The sequence below is a fragment of the Balearica regulorum genome, chromosome 14 (assembly GCF_011004875.1).
Source record: "Balearica regulorum gibbericeps isolate bBalReg1 chromosome 14, bBalReg1.pri, whole genome shotgun sequence".
Classification (NCBI taxonomy): domain Eukaryota; kingdom Metazoa; phylum Chordata; class Aves; order Gruiformes; family Gruidae; genus Balearica; species Balearica regulorum.
The window spans coordinates 20,548,672-20,572,011 of NC_046197.1; the positions used below are offsets into that span (position 1 = coordinate 20,548,672).

The following is a 23,340-nucleotide window of genomic DNA, read 5'->3' on the forward strand; positions in this document are numbered from 1 at the left end:
TTGCTTTTAAAGCTGCAGTAGCCCTTCCCTTCTTTTCTCAGGTCTGCGAATATACCGATTATACACATTTGAAACTATAACTAAATATAAAAATATATTAGGTTTTGTATTTTACCAGATGATCTTTCTCATTTCTATTACACAAATAATCTGGCCACTTTGAGTAAAAATCAAATTTTAGAGTGGCTTAGTAAATATTTAAATTTCGAGATACAGAAAATTGTTAAGGTGCACGTAGAAAAAGGCTACTACAGCTTCTAAACATTTGAAAATATAGTTATCAATGGCAACGAGGAGAAATTCACAAGACCTATGGTAATTTTATGGCACGCTAGTAATCCGATATGAAGGGACGCAGCCTTACAAAGACAGAAGGTTTTGACATACGACTCTAAGACCACGAAATCAGTAGCGGGGCTTTCCTGCTCTCCAGGAAAGAGGATGAACCGGGTGAGATGTGAAAATGGGTCTCTAACCACATGAGGTTGGAGTCTGTATATCCAGAGTTGCGGCCGGCCAGCGCAGCTGCTCCGCTTTCCTGCCTGCACGACGGCAAACATCTCACCGAAGAAGAGAGTGCTAGAATCGATACAAGAAAACAGAACAAAACCAAACCACTGGGCATAATTACACGTCTGCCTCTTAAGTCAATGGTATTTTTCCATATATACTTGTAGGATGATAGATTTAAGTGTATAGAAAATGTGAGTTTCTCCACACAGAAGTAAACTTTTCTTAAGCTATGCATATTTTCCTGAAAATTTCCTGATGGGCAGTCAGGACTGATCTTCTTGGCATCAATGCAGCCCATGACTCTTACAGTTATGGCTGTTGCATTATATGCAAAAAATCAGGCTTGTTTTTTTTCAATATATAAAATAACCTGCTCATTTACATCCAGTTAGGACTGGGTTAATTTTCTATGAATCTGCATATCCAACACTTTTGCACATGTACCAAAAGTATTTGTTTCATTCGCATCTATTTAAATTAGATTTGAGAGCGTTTTCCCACCCACCCTGGCCCTTAAAAAAAAAATGCCAAATTTTTATGGTCACTTCGACACTTGAAAGCTATTAGGTTAGAAAAGGCCAACCCATTTTCACATGAATATACTCAAGGATTAATGTCTAGAGGTCATTTAGGAAAGCTACGAGCTGCCCCACCTTAAAAAACCAGCTGTACAATAGGCATCTTGAAGTATTACAAAAAAATTATGTAAGAAAAAATGAACAAGCCTAGTTCACGGTATATAAAGTTAAAGGAAATTGCTAAAACCAGACAGTAATAGCTATAAAAGGCACAACTTCCCTTTTCTGATATACACTTGTAAACTTTCTTCAGGTTACATGCATAAACCAAAATGCTACCTTAACTTTAAAAAAAAAAAAAATCCAAAACACTTTACTTAAAAAAAAAAAAAAAAAAAAAAAAGAAGCCTAGAAAATTGTCTCCAGCCAACTGCAGAAATTAATTAGCAGAATGTTCATAACACAGCCTCAGATCCTGTCACCGGTGGTTTTGATGCATCCATAGATGTTGCACGAGGGGAGAGATACAATTTCTGACAAGTAAGATTTATTTTCCTTTCCTTTCTCCCCAGTTATTTACCAAATGTGAGAAATCCGCTGCTTCTATAGCCTAAATCTTGGCCCTCTGTAAACCACATGTAGTGCATAATTACAAAAGAAACACCGCTGCAAGGACAAAATTAACGAGTCTGGTAGGTTTTTTTTTTTTTTACAAAAAAAAGCTATCATTTGACGTTTTCTTAAGGCAACCCTTTTGTATTAAGGCAGTCACTTTTGATGAAATAAGAGCTTCTTGATATTTCCATTTGAATATTTTGGTATCTGATTGCTGATGATTTCTGCCAACATTTCTGGGAACTCAATACTCATGGATTTATCCAAAAATGTCTGGAAGCAAAAGCTCAGAAGATTTTCAACCACCTACAAGTGATAAAGCAAAGAATTACTTTCACACGACACATACAGCGGAACGATTAACCTACATCCTTCCTTCTTCACAGCTCCTCGCGGTGCAGGCCAGCGCGGTGTCTGGTTTGCCAGCCACCCTAAGGACGCCTCGCGCCGGTAACCCTTGCGACGCAGGGCAGGCGTGCACAGTCACCCTCATTTAATGAGCAAGTCTTGTAAATGGCATTCCAATATAAAACCAGCCAACAAATCGTGCAAGGTCTTCACAAATACCGAAGAGATTTTGCATCAATTCCCATTCTAGCATATAAGTAACAGACACATGGATGAGCTTAATAAGAGCTTTCCAGGTGCCTGGTACGCTAACAAGAAAAAAAAAAAATAATTTTTGAGGTCTCAAAGTTTCCCTTGCCTTATCCAGCTTAAACACTACTTTGACTACTTTGTACTATATGCACAATTTAGAGTACATACCGCAAATGGAGACAGCCTGAATTCTTAAATTCCTTGCAAATTTAGACCACTACTAATACTAAAAATAGCACTGATGCATTATTTTAACACATTTTCAAACAATTCCACAGATTCTTGAATAGCTTGTCTCCAAGATAATACTGGTTTTAAACTTCGCATTTTTGCTACTACCGCAAAATCATTTACAATTTCTGAGTTCCTCCATTTTAAAGCGACATCATTTTTAAAAACTGAAGAGACAGAAAGTTACATTAATTATAATATTAATCGGACTCCACGGCAGTAGTCTGCAAGCACCACGTTCATCCACCTCTTTCAGTTAGTTGTTTGTTAGAGAGCAGGGGAGCATGACCGCCTCCTCCCCCCGCCCCCGAGAGTCATCCCTTTAAATAATAATAATAAAAAAAAAAAAAAAAAAAAAAAGATCAAGGAGGTTACTGTCATATCCCCAAACTTATTTATCTGGAACGCCTACAGCATTCAGTGAAGAACTTACATCATGCATAGAGTCCAACAGCTTAGTCAGTTGATAAAACCGCTGCCAGTTCTGGCTCGAGTTCCCTTCTCTTTTCACTATGGCCTTTCCCAGCTCTTTAATGTATGTCATACGAATTTCTTCAAACAAGGATTGACTCTTCAGGCCTTCCTTAGGAACTGTAACATTGATATGAACCTTTAAGACATTACACTTCTATGAATTGTGTCATTATTTAAGTTCTCTTACATTAGTTACACAAAAATGACCGAAACAAAATGGACTTGGACTTAACGACAGCTGAGAGACAAGGAGAGAGAGTGGAAACCGAGATCGATGACTCATTGAACAAACAGCATAGGACTGCTGGCAAAATAATAATAATAATAATAATAACAACAACAACAACAATAATAAACCCCTAAAGGTAACCCAACAACAAACCCTGAAAGTGCCTTGACAAGGAACAACCAGGGCTGGAGCTCCCGTGTACTCCATGTCTAGAGAAACGTGACATTGGAAAGATTCCATAAAAATTCCGTACGCTGAGGGAAGAGCAAGGGCAGGATCACAGGATGGCTTGGCTTGGAAGGGACCTTGAAAGATCATCTAGTTCCAGCCCTCCTGACACGGATCAAATAACGTGGCCAGGCCAGGCAGTAACAGAGACCGGGCAACAAAGTGACTGCGCCAGGCGGGCAGGACACGGGTCTCAGCAGAGCTCCCGGGGACGGGGCATCGAGACGGCGCCGGACGGACGAGGAGCCATGTGTTAGAAATCCACAGACTTGTACTCGGACTCAGACCCGTGTTCAGCCCCTGTGCCTATGTTCTCCTACTGGGATGGTCCTTCTGGACCCCAAACAAACTGGGATGCATCAAGCACAGGGACTCCAGTGGTCCTTAAGATACTGGACTTGAAGCCTGTTTACCTTGGTGAAGTGAATGGAAAGAGCTGAAGATAGAAAAGAGAGAGAGCTGAGACAAAGCCGATAAAGCAAGAGCGGAGGATAGAGGCCACTAAAGGACACTCCTTTCCTTAAAAACTCCGACCCTCACTACACTGTCAGCATCTGTGAGATGTCAGAGGGAAGTATCTTATCTGCCTTGTCTACACAGGAGATGACAACATGTCAACTCTTGCTTCAGTAATTTAAATGGAAAAGGTCTGTGAGCTGATTCTATGTTTGAGCTACGTGGGATTCCTGCTTTACTCCTCCCCTTCCTCCTCTTGGAAAACTTAGAGAAACACAATAAATTAAAATCGTGAAGTCACAGATTAAAAAGCTATACAAATTTCAGCTATTCAATTTTCAGAAGTTCCACAATGTACCACTTACACAATGTACGTACTCAAAAAAAAAATGTGAAAAATGTATTGTCTTTCGCTGTAAATATAACAAAGAGGCCTTCTGCTGGCTAACGCCAGCGCTTGCCTTACTTCACTCGTGAATGGGCTTAATTCTACGAGCGTGGTCTCTTCCTCATTTCTGCCATGGAAAGTCCTTTAAGGAAATTTCCAATTCCTGCGAAGAAAGTTGGCCTACACCACATCCAAAACACCTGAGCAATTTTTGGGAGAGACTTCAAAAATTGCTTTACATCTGCAGTTTTGGGGAAGTTTCAAGTTCCTACAAAGCCCATAGCAGCGTGGAGCCGAAAGGTTCCTCTGAAAGGAGCCCGTGCCCCAGTTCAGTAGGTGAGGCTGTGCAGGTCCCGGCAGCGTACCGCGTCTGACACCCCATCACCCAGGGCTTCCAGCGCAGCATCCTCCTGCTTTCACTGGGGAAAAGCCCAAAGCTACCAACTTCTCATTTGTTTCTAAGAATTGTTGCATTATTCACTGGAAATATTAAACATAAGGAATGTTTGAACCCTTGGGGTAACAAACTGTTTAAACCTTTAAAAATATTTACTTTTCATCATGTAGAAGCACTATGCTGAAGCATCTTTACTTGCATTGCTGCTCTTGCCGATACCTTCAGAGCATACCGGCATGCCTGCCGCTACGCTAAAACAAAACCAATCTTTTGCCAAGCAGAAGCAGCAAAGGCTCCAGGAAAACCGCGGTCCTGCCTTGGACGCAGCTCTCAGTCCTGCGGGACCGTGGTACCGTTGTACAGCCACGGGACGGGGTTTCTCCAGGACAGACGCACGCTTTAGCCGTTCAGACAGACTGAGCGGTGCAAGGTGAGGTGCCCGGCTCACATCTGCTCACGGCTCACACACGCACGCACACGTGCTCTTTACTATGGCGAGTCCCTGGCTTGCGACCGAGCCAGGGCTACAGCTGAGCTTCCTCGGGGAGCTACAGCCCTACGGCGCACCAGGAGAAAGGTGCGGTATGAACACAGGCTACAAATAACACTGTAAAAGTTATTGACGTAATGTCTCGTGTTCGTTTATTTCTGTATATTCTAAAAGAACTATTTTGACACTGTGCTTTGAACCTTTCATGCTGTACAGACAACAGAATTTTACTAAGCTGTGACTTGTTTTAACTACAGCATATCCTACTGAAAGATGTAAAAACTATCATGTAGTACATTACAGGTATCATAAGACAGATTTATATCATAAATTCACCATATACTTTTTAGATGCAAATGCAGAAGGCTGTATTCATATTTAATAATTTTTAATAACTTCCGGAGGAGTTTGGTAACTTTTTTGGGGGGAAACTGCTTCGCTGGATCAGAACTTCCTCACAGGTTGTGGTGGTGGGTTTGGGGGCTTTTTTGGTTGGGTGCGTTTTAAGTATTTTATGGACATGAAGTTACAGCTTTGCCCATTTCTTTGGGTCCTGAACTGCCCAGCTAGTTTGTGATTTATATATTTTTGCAGAATGTTAAACTGCAATTCTGAGTTAGGTCTCTCTTGGAGTTGCAAAGTTTTGAACACAATCCACCATATCTCAGCATGTACCTGCCAAAAGCAGAACTTCCTTCACTAACCCTAGAGAGTCAGGTGCCAAGAAGCACACTTGGAATTTACCTGCTATCAGATGCCTAACACAATTTTAAACTACACATGCACACTCATAATACCGGCAAGTTAAACTTACATTGTTCACACAGGTATTTAACTATTTACCTACTTGTAGAGAGGAGAAGCAACGTTTTCATGCAGAGATACTCTTCATATGAGACTTGAAGCCGTGATAGCTCTCGGGCAACCATAAGCATATGTTTGCATTGCTCATACATACACGGTAGATTCATTCTTTGCCTGAAAAAGAACAGTGTAAAAATCAGTTAAATGTCTAGATATCTAGAAGTTCTAAACCTAAGTGTTTCCACACTTCATCCAAGAGCAGCAGGGGTTGTAGAGGCTGATGATAAGATAGTACGTACGTCATCTACCTCACAGCAAAATTACGTTTGTTTTTTCTTCAGTGAACTCATTCAGGGCAATTGCCTTGGTCAGCACATATAAACACTGGCCTAGAGCTGCAGCGTGAGGGGAGCATGACGTATTCCATCCCAGCGTTACAAAGGAAGCCTGTCTCTACCAAGGACTGATCAGTAAGCTCTGCTATCAACAGCCAACACAACAGTTCAGCACAAACTTGACATAAAAATCAAGTTCAGTCACTGTATGACGAAGCTCTCGAAGTCTGGCAGTCCCAAAGTATTTCATCGGTATAAAGAAACATGATGGTATATGACACTAGAGATGAGATTTCTCCAATTGTTTCAATACTTTTGAGAAGTCTGCCTAAATGTAACACACATTTGCTCACTAGTGATAGCATCAACTTTCCATAAGTTCTCAATTTTCAAAGTGCCTTTTACATTCTTAAAGTGATGCCTAATATTGCAATTAAATTTCATTACCTTTGTACTGTAATTATAAAGTTTCTAACCATAAGTAGAAAGACATGTTGACAACCAAAGGAAAATCTTGGAAAGCACTTTCTTGGAATCAGAATGACAAACTTTACGTATTTATATATTCTTTTCCTTTTATTTTTTCTATTTTAATGAAAACCTGCATCAAGACAGGAACTTCTCTAATTTAGTATTTCAGCTGATGCAATAATCCTCTTTACATGTGCTTTTATGGCTGGTTACTGTGAATACTGCAGGATTACAGTTTTAGTTAGGAAACGAACAACAGGTTAATTCTGAAGAGCAAGAGAAATTTATGCTTTTCTCTGTAAACTTTTGCAGAAAACAAGATAGGTAAAATAGCATGTTTCAAATGCAACGACTACACAATCTCTCTCCAGTGATGCTAGCCATTTATTTCTTGTTAATGAAGTGTCACCTTTTCTAAGGCATCGCTATTCAATACTATAATCTAAACAAAGACACAGACAAAACTGATTCCCACTGTAAGCTAAGAGTAAGATTTGGTTATGAAATCACACCAATTCCTCCAAAGCTGCTATCATTTTTCAGTTCTCCCTTCCTTGCACTCCAAGAGAATTCTAACACGTAACCTTACAAGCATCCTAAAAAACCCTAAGTGAAGACAAGAACACGCACCTTTCTCAAGGTGCAAAAACCTAAGAATAATAGGAATTCAGATGGGTTTTGAAAGACAGAAAGAAACACAAGCTACTGAGACTGTATTAACACCAGATCAGTACAAGTCTAAACCCCATCATTTCCAGCGCATGCTGTTGGACAACTCCTGCCGTACACACAGATGGTATCTACGGCCATATACGTGCGCATACATGAACCCAGAAATACTGGCATGATGTTTGACCTCAGTCACCAAGGAGTAACAGTGAGAATACAAAGTGCACATGAGGTACAGTGCATGAGATAGGACTCAGTGTAAGACGTTCAGGTGTAGGATGTTTCTCAGGACATTTCACACAAAGCCAATATTTGGCTGTTTGGCACATTTTCTCCTAACCCCCCTGGGTTGTATCAAAGGGCATCTTACATATTTCAAATTGAGTAATTTAAACACATTCTGTGACAAGGCTCAGCAGTTTTCCTCATGTAAAACTATTACCATTTCTGGGCAGAAGGTTAAAATAAACATTATGAAATGGGTCAGCCTGTCACTTATTCCTATCTGCTGTAAAGGCAATTACATCTGCAAGCCTGAGAATCTATATGAAGACATGCAGATTTTTGGTAATACCAAGGCTGTGCAAATTGCAGTTCTCAAAACCCGAGCGTAAATCACAGCTCCCCCGCTTCAGGGACGCCTGAGTGCAGCGAGGGGCTCTGCACTATGCCCTGCACGGCAGCGGGTCCAGGCTCTGTCAGAACAACGGGGACGCTGATTCACTGGAGCGTCCTTACTGCTGGCGAAGGCTCTGGGAAGAGGTCCCAGACATTCCCCTCGCCGATCTCCTGGCCGGAGTACATCAGATGATCTCAGCTGCCGCAGAGCTGTGCACGGAGGAAAGCTGCCGAGGATCCGTGCTGCGTCGCGGACCAAAGACCCAGCAAAGGGCAGGGGCTGTGGGGCTCTTTTCTTCCTCCCTGCTCGGTTTCACTGGCACCCCTCCCTATAGAGGGCATTTAGCCACTTCATGAATTAATTTACCCACATATAAACCAGATATAATACTTAAACTAGGTAACTATACTTAGCTAATTAAAAGATATTAAACTTAGTGATGACACCACACATGATTTCTTCTTAGCAGAAACTATCTATCAATAGGACAAGGGGTAATGGGTTTAAGCTAAAAGAGGGTCGATTTAGATTAGATGTTAGAAAGAAATTCTTTACTGTTGGAGTGGTGAGGCCCTGGCACAGGGTGCCCAGAGAAGCTGTGGCTGCCCCTGGCTCCCTGGCAGTGTTCAAGGCCAGGTTGGATGGGGCTTTGGGCAACCTGGGCTAGTGGAGGGTGGCCCTGCCCGTGGCAGGGGTGGCACTGGGTGGGCTGGGAGGTCCCTGCCCACCCAAACCAGTCTGGGATTCGATGATCTACAGAACCATACTGCCTTTATGGAGTCTTTGAGCAAAGCTCTGGCGATGCCCAGGGCCGGTGATGCCAGGCAGCTGCAAGGTCTGGCAGTTGCCTGTACCCCACAAAAGCTCGGGAGCCGCTGCTGGAGAGGCAGAGCCAGTGCCCAGGCCAGGGGGAGCCCCGGGCAGCTCCCCGGCGACATGGGGCGCGTTGCAGCAGTTCAATGCCTTTGCAATTACTCCATTCATATAAATTGAGACCTAAACAGCTGACTAACAGCATGTTATCACTTTTGAAATGATCCTGCTTTAGTGATTGTAAGTTTAGTCCGATTAGAATCACTTTCTTGTTCTATAAGTATCTAATATTACTCTGCTGCTGTAACCAGCTCCCTCGGAGAAAAACGTGCAAGCCGGGCATTAGCTGTACGTTTTAGCTCAATGACAGCCCATGTAACGTACACAGGATGTACATATGCATTCTGTGTGGGATGCATGTTGATGGTAAAAGCATGTGATGACTTTCAACACTGCTGTGAGTCATTCGGTTCAGCTGAGTCTATAAAAGAGTAAAATCAGTAAACAAGATGCTGGTATTCTGAAAAAACAGATGATACCGACTCCACAGAATTAGTTACAAAAGAATGTTTGGAAAAAATTCTGGGAATAAAAGAACTGATAAAACGTTGCTTATAAAGCTGTAATCACATGTTATTTTCTTTCTAGTCAAATAACACCGATACAGATATTCTGTATAGCATATAATATTATACGGACAAATGAAACCAAGGAGTTGACCTCAAACTGAAGAACAAAGAGCTAAGATGAGAAGCACGCAAACAGGCTCAAAATCCTAAGACACGGGACTTCCAAGAACTTATTTCTAAAGCTAGGCAGCAATTAAATGGCATTTGCTACTTGATGAACACGACTGTGCAATAGTTACTGTTGCTCGCTGTAATTTCATGTACACTGTGACACAAATAGAGGCCTGAAGCCGATATAGTAATAGTGCCAACTCCAACAAAAGCTTGTTTTGAATCACAAATTGTGGAAACTGTTTACAATAATACAAAATCACAGGTTTTTACAATCACCAAATACTAAATGATGGTTTAAAGCCTGAGATTTATTAAGCTGCCAAACTTTTCAACAACCTGAGTTTTTTGTGTGTGTGCATATATATATATAAAAATACACCTATTACGTATATAAATTGCCAGCTGATACAGACATGGCTCCATAAACCCCAACATTTTTCTTGTTTTGAAACAAAATGATGAGCTTACTGAGCAGTCACGAACCAATTCATTAAAGTATATTATTTCTACCCAGAAATGAAATATGGAAATGTAAATCTAAAACATCTTCCAAAGCCTTACAATAACTTAAAATCTACTTTTGCCCCTCCCTCGATGAAGGGCTGAGTAAGACTCCCCTCTCCCCCACCTGTCTGGCTCTGATAAAAAGATTACAAGCATAAGCGCATGACGTGAAACAGTGCTATGTATATGTATGGTAAACCTTTCTGCACTCAACAAATGCTATGGGAAATAATTTAATTTCCTAGCACAGCAACTTTATAGTCCACCCAACCCAACTCTATCAGACATATTAACTTAGGATATCCAACATGTGATAATCACTATTCAATTATATTGGATGATTTTATTTTTGGTTTTGTTTTTTTTTTTCTCCCCTAAATAAATGATAGAAGTACAGACATAAAAATGGAATATTCAATAAATATTCAATTTTTAGGAGAAGACTGGTCAAACGACGAGGCTGCCAGCTCAAGACTTGAAAAGAACAGATTTTAATTCTCTTCCCACCACAGACTGCATCGATGATACTTGGAAAATTCAATTATGGAGGAATCTACAATGGTACCAATGAACAGTGGCATTCAGCACTGCCACAGCTAAAGCTACCTGGGCACTAAGCAAAACAAATCCACTGATTTCTGGGAGGCTTTTTGTGTGTTCATGGTAAGATATTTGCAAATGCTACAGATCTGTTAGCTGAAAACGTAGCATGACAAAACTCTTAACAGGTCGGACAGGATCTTATCTACAGCCCAGTTACACACAGCTGCCTGAAAGTGCCAACATGAGCTGGTGGCTCTCGCTACTCCACGTCTAAGTAAGCGGTAACCACACAGGAATAATACTGGACAGGGTTGGTGCAAGGATAAACGCATGAAAGACTGACACTGCTCTGATGCTTGAGCAGATACATGCAACTAAAGAAAGTCTTATTATCCCTATACAGAATTCGATCTTAAAGAAATACTTTGCAGTTATGTCCATTTAAATCACTCAGGCTTGGGGAACCCTCAAAGATAGTTTCTCCTCCTGAAGCTGAAGACACTGAATTGTACCAAATATGAGGACAAGTCTTTAAAGCTCAGAAACTGAATAAAATAAATGGTTCCTAGAAATCCCTATAAAACCCAAAGAAAATTAAAATAGAATTAATTGCACTTATCTGTAACCGTACAACTAACACAGCGGAAGGCACTGGATCCGCTGCTGTTCTGGATTATTCCCCCTGCCCCCGTTAGCTGTGCAGCCTCAGCTCTCAGCAGGAGACAGAAAGTATTACTGGCTTCTCTGCAACCACTTCTCAGCACCTTAGCCTGCATGCACGCTCCCGAGTACTTCCCCCGCGTTACGCTGCCGCAAGCTACAGGTAATGATGGCCCAGAGGAAGTGGTCTGAGACCAGCTCTGCTTTATTGCTGTAATGAAGACACAAAGGAATATAAAGAAATAACGTGATTATAAGATGCTTTTCTGTTCCATTTCTTGATTTACATTGTACATAATAGCACCTATGCTTTTCTTATGACCCTTCTGAGGGTCGATGGTTTATAAGTAAAGTTAAAGGAATTTTGGGGGGTGAAAAGTAGGCTAAATGTATTAAAAAAAAAATCACACTAATTTAAATTTGAATATGTGTAATTCCATAGACACAGCGAGATGTTTATCACTTATAGCACAATGCGATACAGACAATTTTGTTTGATGTGCAAACCCAAATTACGCAACAGAATTGAAAACCCACCCACTTGAATATTTGCCGCTCTTCTGTAAGGCTGGAATGACACAGGTCTGCACGCAGGGCTCCTGCGAGCCTTGGAAGTTGTTGCCAACTCCTCCACTTGTGTATACTTCCATTTAAGAAAAACAAGTACATCATCAATCTAAAGGCTGTGGCTTGAAGAGACGGAAGGCCTCCTGGAATTACAGTACTCCAACGCATTGTGGGTAAAGACATACCATTTGGTTCTAGTCCTCCACTGAAATAATGCTTTGAAACTCCAATTAATAGATAGGAAGCCAGAACAAATTCTTAGTTACAAACTAAAAATGTTCATGTAAAGAACAGATCTGTAGAAATGTCACGTGCAGATCTCAAAAATTACAAGTTTGAACAACTTGCACCTCTTCATCTGCATGCAGAACTCTGAAACTACTGAACAGGAAGCCAAAAACCTGATGCAGACAGCTTCAGTTAACTGTAAAAATGACCATGATCCAAGAGTTCAGACAATCAGAATGAAGGTTCTGATTCTGTTACACACACAACACCTATGTGTAACTGTATTTAGTGGAATCAAGCTTTAAAATTGAAGAAAACTCACTTTTTTCCTATTATTCCAGAGAATTCACTATCATGTTATTAAATATTACAATTGGCTTTAGAACTGTCAAATAATGGAATTGTTTTGACTTCTAGAAGATGCTGCTTTACCTATTTATTTTACAATAGTTAGTGGGTTTTAATAGAGCCCTTCCATCAGATACCAGTGACTCACTCCTCGGCAGCAGCCCTGAAGCACTAAGCTCTGGGCGTAGCGAGGGGTGGGAAGGGTCCTCGGGGTGAAACATCACCCAGATGTGTATCAGAGCGTAGCACTGAATAAAGCCCGGGACGGTTTTGGGAGGTATTACGTACCGCAGTGCTATCCTTTCAATGATGTACGAAGCCGAGAGACCGCACACATCTGATCACTAAAACCTGAGTGCATTTCTTCCTTGCTGTCCACGATGTCTCTCTCGCCCTACCGAACATTTCGGCATCGGCAAGGCTTCCCCAGGGCACTGCTGCTCTGACTTTCCCCGAGGTACCACACTTCATGAGCTCTTATAACTCATGCAGGGGTTTTATGGATTATTCAGTGTTTGTCATGTTTAACTCGGGGATGGCTGTATTTTATTGATGAATGGTACATAAAAAGTTACGAGCAGAGAGTTTTATGGGGAACCTGTAGCACACTGGTGAAGAAATTGCCATTCTCTTGGTCTAGGCATTTTATTGAAAACAAATGTCATTTTGATAACAATTTATGTACCAAAAGAGTAACTAGAATGAATTTGAAAATTAATATTGAGTGTAATAGGATTAGCCTTGCAGTTTTTTTTAAGAGAACCAACACATACTTAGCTGTGAAGCTCTCTGGTTTTGACCCATTGATAAAACAGCAGGAGACCCCTGACTTAAAGCAAATTAGATGCTATTACACTTATTAGTGACATGTCAATTATTTAAATTCTACCACATGGAGAATATTTTATTCGAGAGACATATTCTAAGAACTTTAAAAACATAAGTACACAGATGGGCACTCACCCATCATCTGCTCCTCACCGTTTTTTAAAACATTATTGTTATAAAGAAATTATGACAGTTTATAAAAGCCTGGGCAAATATTTATGCTGAAAAAAATAAAGGGAATAAACAAACATGAAAAAGTAGTACTCTGAAATGGAAATGGCTAATCTCATAGAAAATGTAACAATTATCATTTTTAAACTGAGAAAAGCTTGGGGAGATCCAATACTGAAGTGCAACAGGAGCAAAAATATTAGGAGTACTGTCTCAAACCACACCAAAGGGATTAGTATTGCCTCCCTTCTAAAGACAGGAAAACAGACGTGAATAATACCTTGTCACTTGCATCACGCTTCAAATTACTGTCACTGAAAGTGTGATGCTACAGAAGTTTTGAGGTTCTATGTGTCAAAGGCCCTGTGCAATTGTATTTATTAGCTTTAGTCCCCACAAGTGGACTACGCATTTCACGAAAAAAGAAATGGCAAATCCATAGTGATGGCATTGTATTAACTGCAATCTGCAGATGGGGAAACTAGGTTTTGTGCGGCTCTGGCCAGCAACCTCAAAGATTTATGTCCACAGGATATTGTCAGCAACTAATTCAAAATAGACGTAATGCCTCGACAGGCCGTATCAATATTGCTAGCATCACTCCATTGCACAACCGAAAGATCACTTGAGAAGTTTGTTACAGACTATGCCGACACTCTTCCACCTGCTTGAAGGAACTGCTGTTTAAAGAGAGACCTGAAGGACACGATGGCTGAAACAGCTTCAAAGTAAAAGGCAGGAGAGCACGACGGACCATCGGGATCGATTCCCAAATACATCCCAAAGGAGGAGGGTCTGCTCTCCAGACTGGAGGCAGAAGGGCATAACCAATCCTGATCTGCTACTACTCCTTTGAAATAGTATACGGAAAGTAACGTAACTATGCGGACATCTGCACGAAACGTTTATACCTACTGACTCTCAAAACTGAGCCTTCTGCCCATCACCTCAGCAATCCTGAATTCCATCTTTCACTGCTCTACAACACGGAATTACTGCACAACACAAATTTGAAAAACACAAGGAAAATTATGCACAGTGCAAGAAAAGAGATGTCCAAATATTCTAGCAAATTCAACTTTTCTTGAAAACCGATAACAAAGTTCAACCAAAAAAACAAAGTCAGGCAAGTTTTTCCATTTGTAACCATGTCTTTTTAGTCAGTTTAATCAGGCTCAGATATAAACGTTTAACTGATCAAGAACTTGGTGAAACTGTAGGACCATACCACCCCTTTCATACAATAAACATACAGAACATTATGCAATTTGTCAAACTCGTCTCCATCCCAGATATATTTTTAGCTTCAACTGTGTTGGCTCTGATAAAATGAATGATTATAATGAATGGTGCAGGAACAGTCACAATATGGAACATTTTAGTACAAACACCTCCCACAAAAGCTTCTTGATATAAATACACTTAATATCTAAAATACCTTTCTTTCATTTGACTTATTTAAAAACGCTAAGTAATCTGCCAAAAGAAAAACAAGTTGCAAATGACAGACTGATTTGAGATCTCTGCAAGAATTTGCTACCCAGTGATTCACCTCTCAAGTGCAAAGCCCAGAAATACTGTGGGGAGTCTAGTATCACCCTGAGAATCCTGGAAAATGACTCATGGCTTACTTACTCGTTAATGATCAGATCTGGTGCAAAGCACAGGAGATTTCCATTTGATTGTTTATACGATCTCCATCCTAAGGCAAAAGCCATTAGGAACATCCATGAGTACTGCAGAAGGGTCATTTGGTCATCCAGATGTAAATTTCGGAAACCTGGAAAAATAAAAATTGAGGTATTGGTTGAAAAAAACCCAAAACCAAAAAACCTCTCATAACTTGGACCGGGACCATGGTTATCATCAGTACAACTTCTGTATTATCCATGAAGATTACCACTTTTTGAAAAGTGTATTTGATAACAATTTCTGTAACTGTGGTGACTGTACCTGAAATAAACCCAAAATTTCTTGCCATATTATGATCGTCTCATTCAGTCAAGCATTTTAGAATAGATTTTTAGTGGAAGAAAAAAAGAAATTAGAACAGTAAGAAGTTTTCTTATGTGAAAGTTCTTGCTGGATGAAAAAAAAATTGCACTTTAAAAGGGGTGCAAAATTTCAACGCCATTTTCCAGCTACTAAAGTTCCATTCAAACACTTAGTACACCATTAAGGAATCCTTTGCCTATGCAAATTTTTGCATAGGTAGAAATTAAGCATTCATAACCATAGGACTCAAATTACGTCTTCCGGACAGTATGACTACATATGAGACTTGAGAGGTTTGAATAGAAAGCTCCAGTATAATTCAACTTTGAGCTGCTTTGAATGCCTAAGTGTCAACCATACAAAACATATATAACACAGAAAAACAGGCAAAAGAGAACAACAGCAAGAGTAACTCTTGAATTTTGCATTATACATTATATTCACACTTACATATACACATTTCAAATAAATTCTCAGCACCCCATCTACAACAGTGCGTGTGCACCAAAAGCTCTGGGCTCTGAACCACGATGGTAGTTACGTTCTGGACAGACAGTACCAGATGGATAATTCTCAATAGGTCCTACTAAAAGGCGGACGTAAGATCAGAATATATGCGTGTGCTTTATCTGGTCAGTTAGATAGATTACAAAAGACAACAATTATATTTAATATACACTATAATTCATTGAGCTATCTTCCAAAATGAACAGCATTTTCTACTTTTTGAGAGAGCAGTCCTCTGGACAATTCAACAATTGTACACTGGACTTACAAAATACGTATTGCATTAGTTATCATCTTTAACCGCCTCTAATCTTATAAGAATATGTTGCATGACCACAGCCAATTAAATAATGAGGAAATGTGTAAAATCTGAAAATTGGTCCCTCAAACACTCTTAAAATGTAGGCAGCTTTTCATTTGCAACACTAGTTCCTATTAGATCCTGCCTGCAATTAGCAAGGAAATACTGTGCCATATTGAATCATTATTAAAGTCTGAATTCAAGTTGATTTTGTTTAATTTTATTAAGCATCCGACATCTAAAGAGCTCCTAACAGTGCTGCTTCCTGAAGATGTGCAAATAGCATAGCACTCAGTAGATCAGTATATAACAAAACTTGGTATGTCTAATAACTTCAGAAAAAGCTTCTGGCTTTGGAGCCAGCACTACCTACTATTCACTACTTCTAAAATACAAGCAAAGTGTTTCAAAGTTGTTTCAAACTTACTGGTTCAAATCTTGAAATCTTTGCTCAAACCCTCCTCAGGAAAAGGTTATTCTGAAATCCCAACTAAAGGGTTTGGCAACCAATCCTGGCTTACTGTTAGCAGGTCTGATAGTGCACAACCAGTAGAAGAGCATACAATCAAATACTCATGAAGAACCACCTTAGCAACCAAAAAAAAAAAAAAGTTCCTATTAATACAATCATTAAAGAGAAGATTGGCATTTCCATTAAGAGCGTATGTTCTGACCTGAAGGGTTTGTCTAATTAGGGAAACCGTTCAGAAGAGATTATGAGCACAGAACTGTTTTATAAAAGTGGTATCTAAATTTGTATTTGCGAATACCAGATGGTCTCCTAAAGACTTGTCCCAGATGGAAGTGTGCGCGTGCAAACTCTTCCTAACGTAGACCTTTGCTCGCTCGGCGCTGCGGAAAAGCCCTGACAGACATCCCAACCTCCCTATTCACATCTCTGCTGGGCATATCTAGGAGTTTAGTCTTTCTTTCCTACTGTTCATTTATTTCCCCTGCCTCAAAAGAGACACCATTATGACTCACGCATTTTATTATCAGACTTTTTTTTTGGCAGGCCCGTTATGTGATGTTATTCTTGGGCAGCATAGGCATTATGGAGGTGTTTTTGCTAGGTTTTTTGAAAACAGGTACTTAACAGTACTGACTAGGAGTGAAAGGGAGAAAACCAATAGTCTTCATTCTGTCAGGAATAAACAGACCTTGTGGCCCTGTCCTCTCCCAAAGGCATACTATGGGATGTCATGTGTTATGTCCAAGGCGGAGATTTCTTCTCTAAGGCAACTGCTAACTGTGTCTTCAGGTGGGACCCAAAATAGCCACAAACCTTCCACATCCCCCAGCTGACAGTCAGTTTAATCATGTAGCTACAGTGCAGAGAGAAAACGAACATCTTGACTTCTACCCTGGAACCAGACACTCAAATGCCTATTCCCAGACAAAAAAACCTACCGATATGGTGAGGGGTAGCAAAAAAAGAACCAGCCATGAATGCAGACCCAGACAAGCCAGTACAGCAATACCAGGCTATAAAAGTCAAGAGAACCTCATTGCTAAAGGTACTGAGGAAGTAATTACCTGAGAGATGGAACTAGAGCTAATAAAAATAGTTCTCTGTATTACTTTTAAAAACAAATCCCCATTTAAGTATGAATTTTTTGCATCTGTGTTTTTTCCTGCTTTTCTACTCCAGACGTATTTGAGACTTGAATAAGCCCAGATATTACTCAAACTTCATCTGTGAAGGCTCTGAAGGACACCAAACGCGAAGACAAGATTTTAAGCACTCTAAAAAGACCACACTGTGTCATTGATGTATCTGCGTATTACCTGGTATTGCCTTTGCCCACTTTACTGCAGCTACTACTTGCCGTCCTCCCAACATGTTGAGGGTGGACAGTATCCGCCAGCTGGAGTCGGGCAGCGTGCTGTCGTAGCCCGAGTACAGCACCTCTGGCTCGATCACTTCCAGCAGGGAAACCAGGGTCGGGGTCAGCTGCGGCAGGGACGCCGGGACGATGCTCTTGTTTCCAGGCGTTTCAGAAACATCCCGCGTTCCCGTTACGTTAGTCTGCTGGATTCCTTTTATCTTCTTCTTTGTTTTTCGAGCTAGGAAAGTTTTGGTAAGTCACAGGTTAGGTAATGGAAAGCGACCACACAGCAATAAAAACTAACAGAGGAAATGCTGCTCTGGGTTTCCGGCAGTTGGAGATGAGGCAGTTGAAACTTTCAAAGCATTTTTTTTATTGATCTGTAAATAATTTCACATTAATTCTAATGACACTTCCTGTGAAAATAAGTTTATTTTAGGCTTTAATGAAAGTCCCATTTATGTTAATGTTTCAAAATGTTGAATAACGTCTGCAGGTACGTTACAAGGCTGATCCTAAAATACGAGGCCTGATCCCACAATTTCTATTACACACGACATTTCGGTGAAACTTCAATTGACGGCGTGACACCTGCATGGAAATATTGGCAGGACGGCGCACTTCATAAGTTCCTTAAAATATTAAGTATAGAAACCATGTAGAAGAAAAGAAAAAAACTATATTTAATAGGTAAGAAGTTACTCACTCTCTCGAGCCAGGGAAAACATTTTTCTTGAAAATGCTGGGCAGGAAGAGATTTTTCTCTTGCCAGCTCTCTTGCATATAAATCATTGCTGCATAATTAAATCATAAAACTCATTCGCCAAATAAATAAAACATCACACAGAGATGTTAACTGTAAACTACAAAAAGCTGGACCAACAATTTTATTAGCATATTGTCAATAATGGAGTCTCCTACTTGGCTTTCAGCTCTCCTGGATGCAGTCTGCTACACTGAACGCCCTATTTAACTGAGACCGAAATGAAACCCAGCTCTTTTCCTGTGTCTCAATTCATTAATTGATTTCTGTTCTGGAATTTCCGAGATAAATCAGTAGCACATAAAAGCATCACGTAACATGGTTTCACATTCAAAGTTTCTACTGACCTATTCAGAATCTCTAATCATCAGGAACGCACCAACTCTCTAGCTTAACAACGTATAAAATCCCCCTCCTGACCCCGTTTCTCCCCCTGGCTAGGACAGAGACTGCAGAAACTAACGCTGGAGAGAACAAATTCTCTGTGACTGGTACAAACTGCAGATTCCCAAAGGCCTAGACACTGGCCAGGTTTGCCCAGATCGTCATGGGGGAATAGCACCAGCTATTTCTTGGGGCAAAGAGCTTCTCCTTTGTCCCATCTACATTTTGAAATGGCTGTTCCAAAATACTTTGAATGTTCTGGCATTTTTTGCCTCATTATCCCTGTTCTCAAAAGCAAACAAACTGCTTTGACTTGAATTTACAGGCACATGCCTTCAGCTTCACACAGACACCTGGTATGGCGTATTTCCAGCCCAGAAAGTCTGGTGAAATTATAATCAAAAGAAACAGATCTGATAAGACAAAAGTATTATGCAAGAATTTTTATTAGGCTATGCTCTAAACCTGACTTAGATAGACAGTTGTAACTCACAAAAAAGGAAGGTTGAGAGAATGTATCCCTTTACAATTTATTTTCAAACATAAAAATACCGCAAATTTAAAACCAGGTCCTTAGGACAAATTACAGAAGAGAATCCATACAGATACACTCGGCATGGAAATCAAAGCATCCAAGATTTTCTGTTAAAAACAAACAAAACCCTCCAAAACCCCCTGCAGTCTGGCATCCAGCGAGGTTGTACAGGCTTCCTATTCTATTGCACACATTTCCTGCCCACTGGGCAGATGGTCTGCGCACGTGAACCGCGGCCCGGGAGGTGATGAAATGTTCCCAGCACCACGCTCGAGACCAAACACTGCCAGAGAGACATGGAGACCACGCACCTCACTTCTAAAGTGGGATTTATAATGACACAAACCGCTGCAGTTACAGAGCAGGGCAATGAATATTATTAGGAGGAGGAAGAGATCCTTCAAAAAATTGAAATAAATTCAAAATGAAGACGACAGAAAAAAATCATAAATTGCCAACGGTTTAACTATAAAATGCAGTATGAAAGGCCAAAAAAATTACGAGATGACTTTTTACAGGCATAAAATGTAACAATAAATCTTTTTTTCAAACGCAACAGAAAGAGAAAGGGTGCCAAAGAATGCCTGGGGCCAATTAACAATGAAAGCGGAAATGAGAATTCAAAGAAATGAAGGCTGTAGTACAAAATATCAATATTCTACTGTATAAATCTCTGGTACCTGCAGCTTGATAGTTGTGTGGTTTTGCAGTCCCCTACACCCAAACTCCATGCAATAGAAACAAGAAAGTTCCAGAAGGGGGTGGTACATAGGGCCAAAAGTACAACGGATGATAAACCAGACTGTAATAGAAAATTATCAAGTAACACGTTCCCAGTGTACATGGAGCCACTTTTGTCTCAGCACATGAGCAGGTAAGAATTAAAATACTGCATGGTGGGTTTCATTTATTTATTTATTGACAATGAGTTAGTCTTCTACCCTTTACCTAACAGTGAAATTCACTGCAGGCACTGTAAACCTAGAGATACTCAAAACGTGCCTGGACCCTCATGGCAGAGGTCTACCAGCAAGCGAGGCGAAGCAAAGGGGCCTTCAGACTGACACGCTGGGATATTTGATCTCTTGCTATTCATTAACTGGCTTGCTTATAACCATTATTTATGCACTGAGGATACACCTGATGACTTTTCAAAAAAGAAATTACTGTTTAAAAACCATGCAAATTTAATTATCTTTTAAACAACAGTAATTCCTGAACTGTGACCCTAAAATAGCCAAGATAAAAGGAACTCTCTTTCAGTCTCTTCTGCACTTTGTGCTGCCTTCCAGCTTTCTTTTCTAAGAGTTCTTCTGTCAATCAGTTCACCATCTGTTCAGATCTGTCCAGTAAAGCGGTGTTTTCATGGTTGTTTTTCACTGTTTCACACTACTTGGGGTTCTTCCATTTTCGTGTCGCAGAGTTTCTAGATCTCTTTTTCCTCTCAGCCATAAAAGCTTCCCCCGTGCCGTTCCCTACAGCTTATATAACAATATCCATCCTCCAGAAAGTCACTGTTCTCTAAGATTCTCTGTGCCCAAACTCAGGTAAACAAACTATTGTTGGAAGGGCTCCAAACTACACGCGGAAAAGTGGCAAGTATCAGACATCATTCAATTTTCATTTTCTTTGGTGGAGAAAGGCAACTCGAATAACATGTCCTAGAGCCTGAGATAGCTGTATTGGTGTCTACTCTAAAAAGCAATCACATAAATTGATGCAGGAATGGAAAGGCTTACTATTAGAGCAATACACACAATAAAGTGTGTTATTCATACAGATAAATATATGAAAGATATATGTATTTTGAAAACAACTATGGAAAGAAAAAAAATAGAAACAAGTCTTAAAACGTATTTTCTTCCCCCTCAAAAGGAAAATTGTGGGGTTTTTCATTATTCTAAACTTTCCTTAGGCTTTACTGTTACCTCTGCTTGCTACTGGCCACACCAGCCCCACGGGGCATTGATCTTTTCACCTTGGACACCAAGAGTAGGCAAGTGGACTACCCTGCTCTTATCTCTGTAGTGCAAGGCACAGCCCACTGGAGTGGCTGACAAGCCAAATCCAGCTCCTGGAGACACTCACTGACAACCTCCTGTACTTCAGGGATTTATCTGAGAGCCCACTGTTACAGATTTTGGCCGCTAAGAGACGTACCTCTCCTCCTGCTCACAGATCACATCAACAAACCCACTAGCAACCTCCTCTCTTCCCCGCAAATCTCCACCATGAAGTAGAGGATGTACTTGTCATAGGAGGGGAAGCACGTCAGACCTCTGGGTTTTTCCCTTTGCTCTGAAGGAAGGGGCACGTGGAGCCACTGGCGGGGGAAAAACTGACCATCTGTCCTCCTGAGAGAGGATGGAAGCAGAGGAGGAAGAAAGGACCTGCTAACATAGACCCTACCATGATCATCATGTATCTTTTTAACATAATTCACCACTTTACCAAAGGATATTTTCACTGACTGAAATGAAACTCTGTTCATATTTGTATCTGACAAATACATTTGTGACATTTTTATTTCATCTGACAATTTTGATTATACAAGTATCAGCACGATAACTACGCTGGTAAGTACTGTATTAATCTCTACAGCTCAAGGAAAAAACATCAAGCATAAAACGTAGCTGATGCTAATAAAAATGTTTTATGTCATTTCACAACTGCTGCTAGATCTCCAGTTGATGTGGTCTTCAGTTTCTCATAAGCCATCCAGGGCTTGGCAGAGAACAAACATGTACTGGTACGTTTATTTATGTAACCCATCTTTTCTAGAGACGTTCTGAGACACTTAAGAAGAACCCACAGCACGAAAAAAGTTACTTCCATTTCTTCATTTAGAAGATATAAGCCCCGCTCCAACTTTAGAGCTGTGTCCCAGGGCTTTCCTTCCCATCTGTGGTTTCAGTGCCAGGAGGAGGCAGGCGTCACACTTCCCTACAAGAGCTCTCCTAGAGTTTTGCTGCCTCAGATTCAACGAAAAAGTAACAAGATATGTGTGCTGACAGGAATAAAAAAACCCGTTTTGTGCGTATGACTCACTTCTGAACATACTGAGAGACAGAGCAATTGAGTATGGATAGGAACGTATAGCAGAATTTTTAGCATAAAAAAAAAATCTTGCTTTTCATTAAAATGCTCATACACGTCATAAAAAGCAGTACTTATGTTAATGTGTTAAAGTACTGCTCAAATAATTGCTTTAGCTTCACAAGCAGCATGACCTTTATTGTCTAGGACTGAAAAATGAAAAAGGGATTTGAACATTTGAAATTACCTTCGAGGTTCATGCCGGCTTGAAGACATTTCCGGTAGCGGCATGCTGGACAGTTTTTCCTCCGAATTTTGTCAATAATGCAATCGTTTCTCCCAGCACACAGATAGTTGTGCTGCCCTGCATTCACAAAGACAAACAAAATAGCCATAAGCTCTACTATCAGAGTAGCAGATGAAGCCATTCATTCTTTCAGTAACATTAAGGATCTGGGGACTACATAATACCTCTACTTACTGTACGTCATTTCTTGCAAAAGTAAGATCAGTATCCACATGATTTCACGTAGCTATACACCAAACAG

General features: G+C 40.4%; 1 protein-coding gene across 4 annotated transcripts in view; it reads right to left on the reverse strand.

The window, feature by feature from the left end:
- Positions 1–1,670: 1,670 nt before the first annotated feature.
- NR3C1 (nuclear receptor subfamily 3 group C member 1) overlaps positions 1,671–23,340 on the reverse strand; it is a 66,707-nt gene continuing 45,037 nt past the window's right edge. For all 4 annotated transcript variants that reach the window (XM_075767043.1, XM_075767042.1, XM_075767040.1 and 1 more), the window contains 6 exons: positions 23,040–23,156; positions 18,034–18,312; positions 15,078–15,222; positions 5,987–6,117; positions 2,911–3,068; positions 1,671–1,952 (listed from right to left, as the gene is read on the reverse strand). In XM_075767043.1, coding sequence (XP_075623158.1) covers positions 1,800–1,952; positions 2,911–3,068; positions 5,987–6,117; positions 15,078–15,222; positions 18,034–18,312; positions 23,040–23,156 — 983 coding nt within the window. In that variant the 3' untranslated portion in view covers positions 1,671–1,799. The remainder of the gene's footprint in view (positions 1,953–2,910; positions 3,069–5,986; positions 6,118–15,077; positions 15,223–18,033; positions 18,313–23,039; positions 23,157–23,340) is intronic.